Below are 17,457 nucleotides of genomic sequence, written 5' to 3'. Positions count from 1 at the left end.
ATGAGGGATTGGGAAACCTGAGGAATGACATGAGAACCTGTAGTGGGAAGCAGGCAGTAGTGGAAATTGCTAGTTTAGTCTGTTACTAGCTCACTGTGAAAGCTATGAGTTACCACACAAGCCCATGTATGCGCAGCATTCAAAGCCATCTTCAAATGTGTGTTAATTTTCTGCTTGATATACACTATTCATTCAAGTAGCATTGCAACTAGTAAGAGTAGTAGTAAGTAAGAAGGTTTAATTGTATATGGCCAAAGGCTGTCGCAATAGAAAGTTAAAAACAGTAAAAATAGAAATCTATCTTACAAGCATAAAATACAGTTATTAAAATAATAAAAATAAAATACAATTAAAATGGGACCTTATGGGGAAATTATGGGACAGTTATGGGAAAATTAGGTTTCTAAGACATTGCAACTAGTGTTATCAGTAATCCTGATTATGAAAATTCTTTCCTAAAAAGCCAGGGATTTCCTGCCCCGTTGAAACCAAAGAACAGGACTGGTTTGCTGAGAAAGTTATCTGAACAAATATTTTATATTTTATTTAAGAGTGCCAGTGCAGAGTAGCAGTTAGACTATCCATTTAATATTTGGGAGGCCATGGCTTTGCCATGGGAGTTTAATATGTAAGTGTAGGCCATTAATTCTTCTCTCAGGGTTGTTGTAATAATGAGAAAATGGAAAAGAGAAGAAAAACTTTTTAAGTTATTTTGGTTTCCTTTGGGAGAGAAAAAATGCTTCACATAAAAGATATTTTTATTCCTTCTCTCTATGATACTCTTAAGGTTCCCCTTCATGATCAACCAAATTTAATAAAATCTAACTTTAAGAGACTCAAAATGCATCAAATAACATCAGCATCACTAAAACAAATGGGTAGCAGCAACAGGCAATGAATGATCTACAGGAACAGCATCATTATCCCCAAATGAATGAACATACAAGCAGCACTAACTCAAATGAGAAAGGTACAATGATTTGGGGTTTCTCCCCCTACAAATTAAGTCCTTACAGAGAGTCATGAAAGGATTGGAAGGAAGGATTATTTTTAAAGGTTATTGGTCTGAGAAGCGTAAAGATCTGAGAAATAATGCCACCGATGATGAAGTCTCCTGATCGATAGTATTTGTGACAAATAGGATGGGGACCACTGATGCGACACTGAACAGAATGAAATTTGCTTCCTGCTTGGGGCAGCAGTACAAGTAGCAACACTAAGAATACCATCATCTTGCACAGAAATCTTCCACTGAGATGCAAATCTGCCTCTCTCCACATGTTCATTAGAGTTTCCATGAAAACCACAATCTGTCTAGAGTGGTAATTAGGACAGTACAATGCAAATGTATCAATTATCAGTCTGACAGAGAGTCTGCCTCTCTATAAGTCCTTCTCTAAATGGGAAGGGTATATTAAAAGCATTCTTCATTCATGGTTTATAATTTTCCTAGTGGTCACTAGAACTCCCTAAGGGTGTTGAAGAGTAGAAGCATCCATGGGGAATTAGATAATCGCAGAGACGGATATCTTAAACACAGCTTCAGCTTCTCTGCACCACAGGAGAAGAAAATATGTTTACAGCTTCTCCGGAAAAGTCTCACATAGCCCTCAGAGAGTTATCCAAATGCATATGGCTTGTGGGGGGGGGGGTGTGAGGATTATTCGAAAAGGAGCCGTTGTGGGGAGAAAAAAAAGAAAAGAAAAAAATTCAAAAGGAAGAGATTTTACGAGATAATTAGTTGAAGAGCTGGACTGAAATTTAGCACACACATCTGAGTCATATTTGTAAAGCAAGGTTAATTTATAATTTAAAAGTTTTTTTTCAAAAGTTATCACAAGCAAACAAATATTTCCCAGTTTGTCTTATCAAGCGTAGAAGTATGCCATGCAATTTTTTTCAACTGTGCTAAATTTGAATCAGTCATTGGTGTTTAGACTGATAACTAAATCAATTGCAATAAAAGGGAAAAAAAAGTTCCCTGAATTACCTCAACACAGGAAAAGTATGCAGAGATGCATTGACGAGTAATTGCTCTATCACCCGAGGGAATGGGGCATAAGGCTCTTTTAAGGACACGACAATGCAGGGCCGATCGTCTTATGCAGCAAAGCCAGTGATCAGCTCTTAGGGATTTTCTTGCTCACATGATCTTTAGGCTTCTCAGACCAATAACCTTTACAAATAATTGTTCCTCATTTCAGGACAAACTTTTAAACAATTTTATTGCATGAGAAAAACAGCAAAAAAAATGACTCTTACAACAATGTTCCTCTTATACATCTCACTATAATGTGTCACATTATCCTGGGAATGAAAGATGCATTAATAGACTGAATCATGGGTTACATATTTATTATTTAGAATGTTTCATCTACCACTTTAGAGGAAAACATCCCTAAAACAATTATAGATGTTCTTTGTACGGGGTGGGAGATTGAAAACAGCTGCTTCTGCTGGCTTTGTTCAGACCATCCAACACTTCTCCAAATCTTGGATAGGTAGCAGAACTCTTCTTTGCTATTTATGACCCACAAATGTGGTGGTACACCTCTCAATATGTGCGCCTATCACGTGGGTATTTTAAAGAGCTGCTGGAATGCCATTCCGGGTCGTTCCGGCTCAAAAAAAGCCCTTGTCATCAGCATAACGTCTTATGCTTAGGTGAGCCTTCAGAGCCCAACAACAGCTCCAAACCAGGACCCTTCCTAAGTCATAACAGTCCCTTCAGCACTGTGAAGCTGCAAGATTGCCCTATCAGCCTCTCTGTCCCAAAAGCTGTGCAAGATGTACCAATCATGCCAATTTCCACAATGAAATACTTAAGTTCAATCAGAATGGTGACTTTGAATGGGTGGGATAGAACTCCCTTGGTGTGGTCAATTTAGAAATGAGAATTAAAAGAAAAATCCTAACCAGCATCACCGGTGCCTAACTGCAGTAGAAAAGAGTAAAAACCCAGTAGCACTTTTAAGGTTAACAAAATTTGTGGTAGGGTATGAGCTTTTGTGAGTCATAGCTCACTTCAGATACAGCTAGAATGTGAATCCATGTGGCCTTATAACTTGGAGAGTGGAATAATTTCCGATGCCGAATGACAATAGCAAGTAAATGAAAATAGCGAGTGAATGACAATAACAGGCATAATTGGATTAGGTGGGACATGCAAAGAGGTGGTAGGAATGGAGAAATCAGCATTGGCAATGAAACAGGCAACCTAGGTCTCAATTCAGTCCAGGTGGCTGCATTGTCTTGAGCGTCATTATCAGTTGCAATTCAGCAGTCTCTCTTCCTAAACTCGCTTTGAAATTCTTCTGCAGGATAACTGCTGCTTTTGCTTTGTTCCGCTCCACTTTTTAATGATCTGTTGATTTTATCTTTTTATGATTTTAACTGTTATTAATTGTATATTAAAGTGTGGTTTTTATGATGTCATGACCCTCCCTGAGCCCGTTTGTTGAGAGGGCGGGATATAAGGGCCGTCAAGTCAGAGTTGACTTATGGTGACCACTGGTGGGATTTTAATGGCAAGAGACTAACAGGGGTGGTTTGCCATTGCCTGCCTCTGCAATCCTGGTCTTCATTGGAGGTCTCCCATTCAATCACTAACCAAGGCCGACCCTAATTAGCTTCTGAAATCTGTCGAAATCAGGCTCACCTGGGCTATCTAGTTGAGGGCGTTTTAGTGAATATTAAGCCAATTTTTATGAGTTTAAAATTTCTTGGTATGGCATTTTGATGGTTGTATGTTATTAAGAGTGATATATTTAAAAAATGAAAGCCATTTTTCCATAAAATTGGCGGTTTTAGGATAATTTTCTGCTAGATAGAGTATATCCAAATATAAAATAATGCCAGATTTTTAAATACCAGTTTGTCAATATGGGTAGTGTATCTGTTTTCCATCTTGCATTCCATTGTTATATTTTTGCAGAGATTGGATCTCGTCCGATAGTGTTATCCTAAGATTTATTTCACGGTCCGCTTTTTGGATACCATGGTTTCTGCGATCTGATCTGTTAAAGGCTAGGTAAGAGTTACAATTTTATCTCGAATATTGTGCTCCATGCTACCTAATTGAAAGGGAATTGTTGAAATTTAAAGGGAATTGTTGACATGTGATGGCATTAGAGAATGAACAGTTGTTGGGTCCACTGATGTTTTTATTAGAATTTCTGGATACACAATGTGGCTGCTCTGAGTTGCATACCTTTGCACTCTAAGGAAAAAATCTAAAACAAGAAGGACTTATGCACTGCAAACAGGAACAAATGATCTCTAGAAAAACATCAAACATAAAATAGCAACTAAATAATCTGTGGCAGAAGCAGTGGGGGACCACTAAGGAAGACTCTGTAGGGGAAGGCAATAGCACACCAGCTCTGCTTCTGAGTAGTCTTGAACGGCCCTTCCTGGGGTTGCCGTTAGTCCATTGTGAATGGACGACACATAAGTACATACATAGTGAGGATGAGGGAAGCTTACAGGAAGAGTGGGACAACAGTCCAAAAACATCTCAATTTTTCCTTCTCTGTAAATACAATTCTCTTCTTCATAATATTTGTACTGTGACATAGATGGCATTGTGGAACACAGTACTGAAAAGTTGCCCTTTCGCCACTAAATTGGGTATAGAGGAAAGAGAAAGAGAGTTCAAAAATAAAGAGGCATTAAGAGTTAGGTGTGAAGGGCTTTTGTTTCCTTTTGCCTTACTAGCTGCTCTCTGGTGTTCAGTTCTGGACGGACTAAAATAATATAGCATTTGGGGAAGAAGATACAAGCCAATGAGCCAGCACTAGAGGCCAAGATAGAGAAGATCTCCACGGCCACCATGTATTTCCCTTTGGTGCTGAGATACGTTGGGACAAAGGACACCCAAACGCTGCAGAAAATCAACATGCTGAAGGTGATCAGCCTGGCTTCATTAAAAGAATCAGGCAGCTTTCGTGCTAGGAAAGCCACAGTGAAACTGATGATGGCCAGAAGACCCATGTAGCCCAAAACCACGTAAAACATGACTGCTGAGCCTTCATTGCACTGTAGAATGATCACAGACACCTCGGAGTGCATGTCAAATTCTGGAAAGGGGGATGATGTTGCCAGCCAAACAACACAGATGCCAGTTTGAATCAAAGAACAAAACATGATGACTGAGAGAGCCAGTCTCTTCCCCACCCATTTCCTCATCCTGCTGTCTGGCTTTGTGGCCATAAAGGCAAGAACCACAGTGATGGTTTTGGCCAAGATGCAAGAAACTGAAAGGGAGAAGATGATGCCAAACAGTGTTTGCCGGAGGAGACAGGTCACAGTCCCAGGCTGGCCGATGAAGAGGAAGGAAGACAGAAGGCCAAGCATCAGAGAGGAGAGCAGGATGCATGTGATGCTGAAATTGTTGGCTTTCACAATAGGTGTGTTTCTGTGAGCCAAAAAGATCCCCATCACAACAACTGTAATTATAAAAACCAAAATGGCAACAGAAGCCAAACCTGCTCCCATCAGGTCCTCAAAGGATAAGTAGGAGATCAATTTAGGAATGCACTCATCCTGTTTTCTATTTGAATACTGGGCTTCAGGGCATTTCTCACATTTTTCAGCATCTGAAATGCATAATCACGGTCTCAGTATTCACAAATACACACAAATGGTTGATCATTATCATGCCTATGAACACAGCACTGCGTTCTTTTTTTAAAAAATGAAACTTTCCCACTATTATTCAAAAATAACGATATCAGTTATTAAAACAATGTTCTGAAAGAAGTTATTGTACACTGAAAATCTGTAAAGTTCCACTGGGTTCCAGTGCTGCTTCATTGCAGACCAACATAGTGACCTACTTGAACTGGTTTTGCTCAGTGTTATTCTGTATCATGTATTTTGTAGTATTAATGGTGCAAAACAGCAGGTACTGCCCTATATACTTTAAATCCAGAGATCTCCTCTTACAGGTGCCCTGGACTTAATGCTGCCTACATTCTTTCAGATGTTGTTGCACTTGCAACTACTGAAATTCATGTCATCAGTTATCAAAACAAAAGCCATCAAACTAGTAAGTGTACCCATTGAGAATATACATTGCAGAAACTGTTGACATGAGCCATCTTCCAATCCTCATAAAAAGAGACAGTCCTGAAGAAATGGGCAGAGTAATCAAATTCAATCAGTTCCGTTGTTCTGACTAGGCTTTGGAAAACTTTAATGCATGTCTATTTTGCTCAAATCATGCGAAGAAGGCAGTTCTGACTCTCAAAAGTCCAAAACCTGAAAATCTTGATGATCTATAAGGTGCCATTGGGATCCAATCCTGCTGTCTACTGCATAACAGTATGGCTACCTGCTGGAAACAGTTTTGCTCACAGTTTTCCTGTCTCCTGGCTATTGTTGTGTTGATGTTGCAAAAGAGCAACGTTAACGCAACAATACTTGAATTAGAACAGCCCCCTCATAATGTGCCATAGGCTTAATGCTGCATGTGTTCTTTGAGATGTTGTTGCAGTTACTGAAATTCATGTCACTTGAAAAATTTAAACATGTTTAGAAGGTTGCCAAACATTTCCTCTCCTAGGATATGCAAACGGTAACATATCCTAGATGATCATCAGACTAGTTAACTAAGCTTGTGGAGAACATATAGGGGCAAATTCTCTAGAAAAGAAAAGCCATGTCAGGTTGACTCAAACCATGAGTTGTCCTTGTTGCTGTTCAAAACGAAAATTACCGAACCATTTACTCCTTTCTTATACAGAATATTGATATGGCAGGGCTCAATGCTAGGCATGTGGAATTTCCCCCAATCAAGATAAAGGCTTTCACTTACCAGTCTGGTTTGAAATGCTCCCTTGAGGGCATTGAGCACAATCATAGCAACAAATGGGCTTCCCCTCCTGAACAATCCTGCTGTACCCTGAGTGGCAGTTGGGGACACATGTAGCTTTAGGAATGCTCTATGGATAACCAGAAGAAAGGTGGTTAGTTTTATCTCTCAGTTTTCCACTCTGATCTTTTTGCACAAGAACGCAGAAATAAGTTCATCCAGAATATGTTTGATGATCACAGTTGTGGTGCTACTTACCCCGCATCTTGAATCCTTTGCCTTAAAGCAACATCTGATCTTTCTTTTCCTGCTCTCCATCCCACAACCTACCACCCCAGCTGCACCCTTCCACTCATCCTCTGAAATTCCACTCAGTGGTGCTTGAACCTCCTTTGACAATATTTCAAAACGTACGGAAGTCACCCTCCTGGACCCACAAGGAAGGGATGACCACCGACAAAAGACACCTCAGCAACAGGGGGTGATGGGGGCCGCACCCACCCTCAGTACAGAAACACACTTCTATGTTGTGGCCAACGCAACCCCCCAGTACAGGAGACCATTACTCCCTGACCTCCTCCTGAGACATTTTTTCTTGATGGACAGTTCTGCACATTGTTTTGTTATTCTGGGTGGTTATCCTAAAAGGTACTTTGTTGATTGTTTAATTGTTTGTATTCAGAGATATTTTTGACTAAACAGAAATTCTCTTAATTGTTTTTACCCAGTCTCTCCCCAACTATCTGTTTCTTTTCTTGTTTTTAGAAATTGAGAATCAGTTTCTAATCAATACCTTTCTGATCAAAGAGACATTGGAAGAAAGGAGGGACAGGATGGGAGGTTCTGCAAGATTTCAGAATTTCACTTGGTAGATGCTGAAAGGCAAGCAGCGTCTTCCCAACCCTTCCTGTCTCCTGTTAGAACACTGCCACGGGGTGCATATCAATTGCAAAGGCTGAGGTTATAAAAGGGCACTTTGATTTATCTTTAAATGAAAGAGAAGTCCAATTCTTAAAAGAGAAATAGAGAAGAAGAGGAATCAATGGCCCAAAAAATTAATTTCAGAAATGAAATTCCCCAATCTACAAGAATTCTCTGGGTCAATATAATAATATCATCCGATCTATATACCGCCCTTCAGGACAAATTAACACTTACACAGAGCAGTTTATAAAGTATATGATTATTATCCCCACAACAGCAAACACCCCATGGGTGAGTGGGGCTGAAAGAGCACCTAGAAGCTGTGACTGACCAAGGTCACCCAGCTGGCTTCAAATGGAGGAGTGGGGAATCAAACCCAGTTCTCCAGACTAGAGTACCAAGCTCTTAACTAGAGATGGGCACAATCCGCATTACGATAAAAAAAAAAAAAAAACACGATAATGGCAATTGCGTGATCGTGACCCGGCCTGGATCGGGGCGTTTGGGCTCGGATTGGGGATCCAGACACTCAGGCGCCAGCAATCTATTCCCCTGGCAACAGAGCCAGGGGCATGCCTGAGCTCTGTTTGCCCTCCTTCTGTTGCCCTGGAAATCCGAATGGAAGCCCAGCTTTCCTTAATCAGCAGGGCTTCCTTCCAACCATGGAGCAGCAAAGCAGTCACAAGTTAGGAGAAGACACCCAGGGTAGGGAGGGGGAAGGGGGTGTTCTGTAGCCATGGGCACTCCAATCTCATCCCTGCAAACCCTGAGAGGCAGCTCTGACGGCCAAACACAGACCTCGCCACCACCTCCCCGTGCCCGCCAGGCCTGGCAGCCACCACCAACACCCACCGTCCTTCCTGCACAGGGAATACCAGCGTGCTCCAGTTTGGCCTGGCGGGCAGGCACATGGGGGGTGCCGCTGGTGAGTGGCCAGACCCCCGCCCCCTGAGGGGAGGTGGCTCGTCGCTGCCTCCCCATGCCCACCAGGCCCAGTGGCCACCAGCACCACCCACCTTCCCTCATAATACAGCATGCCCCGCTTTGGCCTCCATGATCCATGGATCGGGAACGGGGGATAATCGGCACAGATTGTTAATTTGGGATAGTCGCTGGCGCCAATCAACAATCTGCTGGATTGTTAAAAAATTTTGGATTGTGCCCATCTCTACTCTTAACCACTACACCCACCATGGCGGGCATAACTACAGTTTGGATTGACTATTATATGTAACACTGCATTTCCCCTTTATTATAGTTTTCCAAAGGTATCATTTATTTTAAAATGATTATCCACACCTGCTGGAACTTCTGATTCCACACAATAGCACTTTCATTAACGTAGAACTCTTTGCCTGTAGGAGACCAGGGGTCCATCCATCCCACTCGCACTCTCTGGAAAGTCTGATTGGGAAAGGTGATCAGATTCATGATATCAAAGCCACCTGCCAGGTCTCCGTTTTTGTCAAAGAAGATTTCTTCCCCAGCAGTATTGTTAAAGCGGACATTCCTCAGAAAAAAATGCATCTAGATTGGGAAAGATAAAAATATATAAGAAGAAAGTTGAGCTGACATTACAATTCATTAGGACTGAGAAAGAAAATATTCCTAAGTACTATGAATATGTTGTACTTTACTCATATCTTAAATGTTACATGTTTACTAAAATTTGAATAGTCCTTGTAATGTGCATTTTAAATCTTTTTTTAAAAAATCTTTCCTCCCCTTCCTTTTTTCTTTTTTCTGTATCCTTATTTTGTTAAAAAAAAATTTAAAAATTTAAAAAATAACAACTACATCTAGATTGGGAGAGAAAAAATACATATACAAAGAAACTAATGAAAAATGACCTGACATTAGAATTCTGGAACTTGCAGAGATATAATCCTTCAATCTGTGCAATACATTTTTAATTTCAGAAAATCGTTAATTTTAGAACATTCGATGTTTAAAATCTTTCTTCAAATACAATATTGTTTGAAGTGTCTGTATTGAGGGAAAACTGCATGCCACTTTGTTAGAGATCTGGCATTCACTCCAGATATTTCAACTATTGAAATGGCCCTATTTGTAAATTGCAACCCGTCTGCAAACTCATAGCTGGCAGAAAGGAGCAGCCCAAGGTTTAGCCCTCCTGCTGATGAACAACGTCCTTGAATGCTTGCATATGCTAATGGATCTGGCTGAAATAGGACAATGATTTACCATTTAGAATGGAATGCCTAAAGGGACAGAGAGGAGGGCAGCTGAATGTCTGCAGGAAGAGCAAAGAATCCCAGAGGGATTGACGCCCTCAAGGTGATATTATTAGTTTTCTGGATACATCTTCTCCTTGGATGTGCATAAAAGACATGTGTTCTTTTTTATTTCTTTATTAAACTGTCTTATATTTTGAATGCTTTTAAGCTTTGTCTCTGGTAAAACACCATTCCTTGTTGGTTTGCTACAAGGTGCAGAGTAGCTCAAAATTGCGAAGCAACAATAGACTGCCCCTACACTAGCTTGTAGGACTGAAGTAGTAGAGCCTCTAACCGTCAAGGCAGGTCTTGAGTTTTATATGTGCAACTCTGACTGATTCTGCACATGTTGGATAATGCACTTTCAACGTATTTTATCAATAGTTTGAAGTAGATTTTTTGTTCCGCACACAAAAAAATTATGGCCCAGGGATATAAGGGAAACTCCTAGCACCCTTTCTGAGTGTCTCTGATGGCCCATGTCTTTTTCATCTCTCAATTCTGCATCATGACAATTTAGTCCACAATAACCTTAATTGACTTAAGATACATCATTGCTTTTTTGATGTCAACTGATACAGTTACTACTTGGGAAAATAAAACATTTGATTGCCAGAATTGTTTCCCATTGTATTCATTCATTCATTCATTCATTCATTCATTCATTCATTTTCTTCTTCTTCTTCTCCTTCTTCAGATAATCTGAGGCACAATATGTGCAGGATTCATCCAAAATACATGTGGGGCAGTCTAAAGCACAAAGGCATTTTCTTGTAGATTAAATCTCAAATCCTATTCTAGCCTGTACTATTCAAAGAAGGAACTGGAACTGATGTAGTGAAGGTGTAGGGCAAGGAAGGTAACCAAATACCTGGTAAACCAAACAAGAGAGAAGTAATTTCCTGATCTCCTTAAAAGCTAGGAGTGAGCAAGCCTCAACAACAACAAAAAATCAATGGAAAAACACTAGGCTTAGCCCCAAGGAGAGATCCCCATGCAAATAGCTGAAACACTGGCAGAGCTGAAAGAAGGAGTGCGGAGGGAGAAAACAGGCATGTCTTCTCCCTGTTATTTCCTCCTAGATCTTCACAGCCACCAACTGAGTCAAAGGCAAATCCTAAAGATTCCAACACTGGTGAAAATTTGCTCCATGTGGGTTTAAATACAACCCACATCTCTAGCCCATTCTAACTTACTCTTTTTGTTTTCTGGCATATGAGCAACTTGACAAATCAGACTTTGCATGTTTCGGTTCTTGGATCCAAAAGAATTGCCTGCCCCTACAGTCACAGTCTTGAATCTTCCTAAACTACACAGACAAAACATCTGGATAAAGGAATTCTGTTAAGCCAACTCTCAAAGATCACTTGTCACAAAAGAGCATGGGGTGCTAAGATAAAGGTCCTTCTATGATTAGGCACAGATTAAAATACTTTAACTACTTTGCATGCAGTTTATGAGTTAACGTCATAAAATGTCTCCCAGGAAAATAAATTATATGGACATACATAATTCCTACAGTGGCATTTGTGTTGTTGCAAGCTAAGATGCTGCTTATGGGTGAGTTATGTCCAAAAGGGTGAGTGACCTGCCATGGCTGAACACTGAGATGACCTCCTTTCACCATTGCTTTCTTCCAAGTTCTCGATGAATACATGGCATGGAGAGCATGCGCGACAGCATAGACTGCATTGTAGATGCCGTAACTCTGTCCTGACATTCTCATTTCAAACACAGTTTCTGGGAGGCTCCGCAGCTTCTCCTCCCCTGTGCAGTTTCCAGCATTTGGGTAATATAGATAAAAAAACGGTAGCGAACAGTGAAATACTTCACACCAGAACAGTTCGATCAAAAAAATCTCCGATTTATATGGATGTATGCTGTCAATGAAGTCCTGAAATCCAGACTCTACCCTTGTGTGCAGCGCAAAGGACATAGTGCCATTGAGGGATTTTGCAGCGAATTCATTCGCTTTGTAAACAGATGTAACATCCCATTGAGATGTTATAATCCAAACTCTCTCTATTGGTAGCCTGTAATCAATTTCATAGCAGAGTAGAAGTATTCGTAAAGGTTCCATAGACTGACGATCCCCATGAAGAAGGATGGTGTTTGTTTTGTTCAAGAGGTTAAAAGCTATCCTTCCTAAGATTTCTTGAACTGAATCATCCATTAAGTAATTCCTGAATTTTGGAAGCAGTTCTTCGAAAGCAATGCAAATGTTACTTTGCAACAACTTTGGCATCAAGTTTTGAAGGAAAATTTCTCCTTCCTCATCATCTGTTCTGATTAAACCAATCCAATTCCATCCAAAATGCTTAAGGAGATGAACAATCCCGACATATTGATGAACATCATTTGGAACCATTGAGAAGAAATATGGGTACTGAGTTTTATCGTTCAGCATAAGGCCAAAGGGACCATAACTGACCTAAGATGAAAGATAAGGATTTTAACAATGGTGACAAAAATGAAGGCAAGAAAATTCACCATGAACTTTCAGGTTTAGGCAGAGCATGGTATTGGACAATCTTTTATTCCAAGAAGCTAACAGGAATCATGATTAATAATAGAATTCTGAGCAGTGGACTGAATGGTGTCTACTAAGTAAGTCGTCTGAATATCCCAGCTTAACCGAAGCTCTTGAGAGCTTTGAAGGTTATCAGGGATGGTCAGGGTAACTCCTTTGATGGGAGATCTCCAAGGAAGATGGGTGTTTCTATGAGGAGGAAGGAAATGGCCTTCACCTCTCTTCCCCTGAATGCCCCATTAGGTGGGGTAGCCATGAATTTGTTGTGATGAAGATTCATTCTTCTTGCCCTGACCTGGATGGCCTAAACTAGACTGAGCTCATCAGATCTTGGAAGCTACTCAGGGTCCGTTTAGGTTAGTACTTAGAACGGATGCCTCCAGGATGTTCAGAGCCAGAGGCAGGCACTAGCAACCCACCTCTGTTCAGCTGTTGCCTTGAATATTCTATAGGGTTACCATAAGTTGGCTGTGACTTGACAGAACTTTCCACCACCAATTTGACAGTTCTGCAAGGAACACAGAAAGCATACTGAAAAGCATATCTCTATTGCTAAATGTCTGGATCGATGAATTTCCAAGAACACACATACCTGGGGAATCTTGAAAATCGTTAAGATGTTGGCCAAGTGAATGGAGTTTTCGGAGCGAAGTCCACTGATGGTGGCCATCAGTTTATTTACTTTCTGCTTCCTGGCGCAGAAATAATTACGATGAATCGGATTTCCTCTGTAGAGTAGCTCCAGAGTGTTCTGATATATATATCGTGTATTGAAATAATTGTCAGAGATCTTTGATCCCAATGTAGTGTTGGGTAAGAGATTACTCTTCCTGATCTCATTAACAGCAAAAGCAAAGGCAAGAATATGCTGGTAGTTTTTAGGTATCGCCCTATTAAAAAAAAATTTTTTGGCAGACAACGTGTTATATCAATAAATGTGTTTCATTTCCAAAAGCATCTAACTGTAGACCTCACCACAGAAATTTAGCTGGGCTGCAACTCCAAGCCTTCTTCGTGCTGACAGGTTTTTCCCCATCTTATACGTAGAAGTCTTACTACTCCCTGACAGTAGAATTTGATCATTGACAGAAAAATTCCTACTTGATTGATTTGTTTAATTTGTCTTACACAAACCCTGGTTCAGTCTCAGCTGTTTCAGGAAGAGAATTTGCTTCTATGAATGTATCAGTGCGGATGCCTTCCTGTTGAAGAGTAAGGATACAGCCTCATCAGAGACATCCATAAGAGGGGATTCGTGCGGGGGTCCTGCATCTTGGAAACCTGCATGTGCATTGAATGCTTTGGGGGATATGAAAAGTAGCCTCTGGGTAGCAGGGGAGATGACAGGATATGTTCATACATTTACAGAGCAATCCTAAGCTCAGTCTAAGCCCATTGAAATCAATGGGCTTAGACTGGTGTAACTCTGCTTAGGATTGCACTGTTAATCCTCTGTAAGAACTGGCTCAATATGAAGTTCCTGTGTAGTTCCCTACACAATAGTACCCTACACAATAGCACCCTATACAATAATGACCCTCTAAGGGCCTGCTGGTGTCCAGTGTGCAGGATTTTGGCCTGGATGTTAGCATCAATGGGATCTTCGAAATACTGGCTCACACAATATTGTTCCTTCAGAAAGGGAGGGAAGCATTTTTAAATACAATCTTAGTTGTCTTTATTGTCTCGTTTCAAACTGAACTTAGGAAGGAACCATCTCAACTGAGATTTGAAAAACTGGGGTGGAAGTAGGATTTCGAGGTGGAGACATTTGGGGTTGCTGTGGTAGGAGAGAGAAGAAAGTCACACCCTCTAGGTGGACATCATTATATCTGTGGAATGGTCCTAACCACTCTATTTTTATTAAAGGCTCTGCTTTGTCAGATTGTTTAACTCGTTACAGTTAAGCTTATTGAGAATCTTGAGTTAACGATCTTTACTTAGGTTTCCGAACACTGGGATGTTTTATACAAGATGACAGAAAGCTCAATCCATGAACACAGAGCTGTGATTGAGATGAAACATACATTCAGACTGTGACATTAGATTTGAGATTGCCTCTTCATGCAGGTGAATCACCTCTTGATACTATAATTTCTAAGTGATGAATTAACATGTTTGAAGCAGCACCACTGAGCCAAAATCCACAGTGGAATGGTTGAGACAAGAATGACACAAGTTTGATGAGATTCTCTAAAGACCCAAGGCTCAATCTTTAAAAAAACTGAGAGATACTTACCACGCAGTTACAAAAGTAGGGTCTTGTCCTGTAAAATTGAATACAACATTTTCAATAGCTCTAAAGGAAACAAATCCCCCAATGATCATACCATCTCGGGATCTATCGAAACGATGAGAAAGGTCTTGATGCCTAAGGCAAATGGATTTCAAACTGTTGCTGAAAACATTGGAAGGCATTAGCAGGAGTAGCTGCAATCCTAAAACCAGAAAGAATGCTGGCAAAATGTGGCCCCAGTTCCAGTTCCATAGCCGAATCATTCCCTAGGCATTCACTTGTGTAACTGCAAGAGGGACAAGCAAATTGTCTGTGTTTTATATTTACTTACATGTCCTTTTGTTTTTTGTTATTGGATTTTCTAGATTTGTTCTCAGTTTGAAGGTATTTTTATGCAATGTATACACTACTTGTACATATATATTTGAGATACAAATTAATTGAATTTGTCCACACAATATGGAACATTGAAGTATTAATGAAAAATGGAACATTGAAGTATTAATGAAAAATGTACATCTTAATGAAAAATTCAGTATGACAAAACAGAAAATGGCATGAAAATCACACATCACTATTTCAAATCACGAAGAGAGAAAACGCAACTGGAAAAGGCTTTCTTTTGGTTAAAACACCACGGATGCAGCATTTTAACTTAAATGTGCAAGCAGAATAGAATCCAACTGAAGTAAAGTTACAGAAACAAAAAAATCTACAAAGGACTAGGGCATTTTTATCCTGCCTGTGAAGTGCTCATGGAGCTGCCTTATAGTGAATGAGGACATTGGTCTGTCAAGCTTAGTATTGTTCACTCAGATAAGTAGCAGCTCTCTCTGTTCTCTAGCATACATCTTCTGCATCCTGTATTACTTGATCCTTTTTAAACTGGCAATTCCAGGGACTGAACTTGCAGTAGCTTAAGACTTGGAGAGCATGACTAAACAACAAACAAAGTAATAGAGAGAGCTTCAGGACAGCGTGGAGATCCTATACTAATTCTCTCAAACCCTAGTGTGATGGCCAAATCACTCTTCCACTCTTGCTCTCTTCATCATTACAAATTCCTGCCTGGATTTTTGCCCTAACAGAGATGGGAGGACAGCTACCTTTGACAAAAATGGACCTTCTTCTGAGTAACCTCCCTGAGCTCTGTGGCACAAGTTGTTTTGACTGGAGTTTATAACATTTATAGCATTTGAACTTTTCATTTTGACAGTGGTCACTGGTTAGCTGTGGGATTTCCATAAGAAGCTTTTAATCACATGGATCTTGATAATGACAGGGCAGATAATCATCATTCCTGAAGTCCCCAGCTCTTCTAGTAGTTGAGAGATTTGGGAGCTTTCAGAAAGTTCATCATCTGTTCTATAATTAGCAAACTCACCATGAGCTTTGTGAGTTTCCAATCTGACTGTTTCAAACTTCTGGTGGGGTTCAGCTAAAATGGCCTTCATTCTGGTGCCTAAGCCTATAGTGTGTCAATTCGGCCACTCCCGGCAGCCACAAGTGGCTATGGCCGGGGGGCCGGGTTTGCAGCCTCGGATGGAGGATGGGACTTTTCCCGCCCATCCGGGGCTTTCTGGGGGTGGGCGGAGATAGAGCCGTTTGTATCTCCGCCCTTCCCTCCTACGCAGTTGCTCCAAGCGATCGGCGAGAGCGGAGCGTTTTCGTGACTGCTCCGCCGTCGCTTGGAGAACGCGTGGGCCTCTATAGGCAGGAGCCGGCTTGCTCGGGCTCCTGCCGTTTCTGAGGGCCCCCCCTCCTTTGCAGCCTCCGTCTTTCGGACACTGCTGGGCGTCGCAGCGTTGTTTCGCGGGCCGGGTGGTTTCTCGGCCGCGCTTCCAGCGGCGCGGCGGCGGTTCCCAGGTGCTTCAGAGCAACGGTTTGGGCGCTTAGCGCCGTTTTTTTCTGTCCTCTGTGCCCCCTTTGCTGGGCCTCTATCGGCTTGTGCTGGCTCGTTCGGGCTCTGGTTGTTCCGGCTGGCCCCCGTTGCAGCCTCCGTCTGGCCGGACGCGGCTGAGCGCCGCATCGTTTCTGCGCGGCGCGGGCCGGGCTGTTTCCCGGCCGCGTTTCTGTCGCCGCGGCGGTGCTCCCTCGGCGCGGCGGGCCCTGGTGGGTACGGTTTGGGCGCTTTCGCCATTTTTTCCCTGGGGCTCATTGCGGTGGGGGAGGGGGGCTTGGCTCTATCCTGCCCGGGCCTGCTAGTTTAGGCCTGCACAGTGTGCCTGTTTCGCGGGTGGCCAGCCTTCCTGGCTTAACCCTGTACGCCTCTGGGGCCTCGCTCTGGCCGCCATTTTGGGCTCCCCCAAGGTCGCTGGCTGGGCATAGTTTTAGTAGTTGAGGGCCCAGGCCCCTGCGCTGGTAAGAGGGTCTGGTTCTTCTTCCCCTGCTGGCCCCCCCTTGGTGTCCTGTTTGCAGCTACGTGCCCTTTCGCGTGCTTTACTTATCACTTCATAAGGCTGGTTGGTATGGCTTCCAGGAAAGGAAAGGGAGCAGCCAAGGGCAAGCAGCCTGCTAAGAAGCAGCCTGCTAAGAGGCCTCCCCCAGTAGTGTCGTCATCTGACGACGAGGAGGATGTTAGCTTTAATGCTGCAATTTTAAAACGCCTTGAGGCTTTGGAGAAGGGTAAAGGGGCGCCAATCCCGGCGGGTTCCTCCTCTGAGCGGAGTAGGCCTGTTAGGGTCGCTTCGCGAGCTGCATTTAGGAAGGAGGTTTT

The 17,457-nt window shown here is 42.0% G+C and overlaps 1 protein-coding gene across 1 annotated transcript; it reads right to left on the bottom strand.

Moving 5' to 3' along the window:
• Positions 1-4,677: 4,677 nt before the first annotated feature.
• On the bottom strand, positions 4,678-16,881 carry LOC129339694 (vomeronasal type-2 receptor 26-like). Its single transcript, XM_054994274.1, has 8 exons — positions 16,372-16,881; positions 13,634-13,707; positions 13,098-13,395; positions 11,495-12,406; positions 9,038-9,265; positions 6,818-6,944; positions 6,335-6,337; positions 4,678-5,597 (listed from the first exon to the last, which is right to left on the bottom strand). The coding sequence occupies exons 1-8, from the start codon at positions 16,879-16,881 to the stop codon at positions 4,678-4,680; spliced, it is 3,072 nt and encodes a 1,023-aa protein (XP_054850249.1).
• Between the last annotated feature and the right edge of the window lie 576 nt (positions 16,882-17,457).

The sequence above is a fragment of the Eublepharis macularius genome, chromosome 12 (assembly GCF_028583425.1).
Source record: "Eublepharis macularius isolate TG4126 chromosome 12, MPM_Emac_v1.0, whole genome shotgun sequence".
In the NCBI taxonomy this organism is placed as follows: Eukaryota; Metazoa; Chordata; class Lepidosauria; order Squamata; family Eublepharidae; genus Eublepharis; species Eublepharis macularius.
Note: the sequence above shows the minus strand (reverse complement) of the source record. Positions and strands in the feature narration are given on the sequence as shown.

Coding starts and splice junctions, on each gene's coding strand:
- LOC129339694 (XM_054994274.1), bottom strand. CDS start 16,881: ATGGCGAAAGCGCCCAAACCGTACCCACCAGGGCCCGCCGCGCCGAGG. Junction 13,708..16,371: donor CGATCGCTTGGAGCAACTGC/GTAGGAGGGAAG, acceptor ACTCTTCAACAG/GAAGGCATCCGCACTGATAC. Junction 9,266..11,494: donor GCAACAACACAAATGCCACT/GTAGGAATTATG, acceptor TTCCCAATCTAG/ATGCATTTTTTTCTGAGGAA.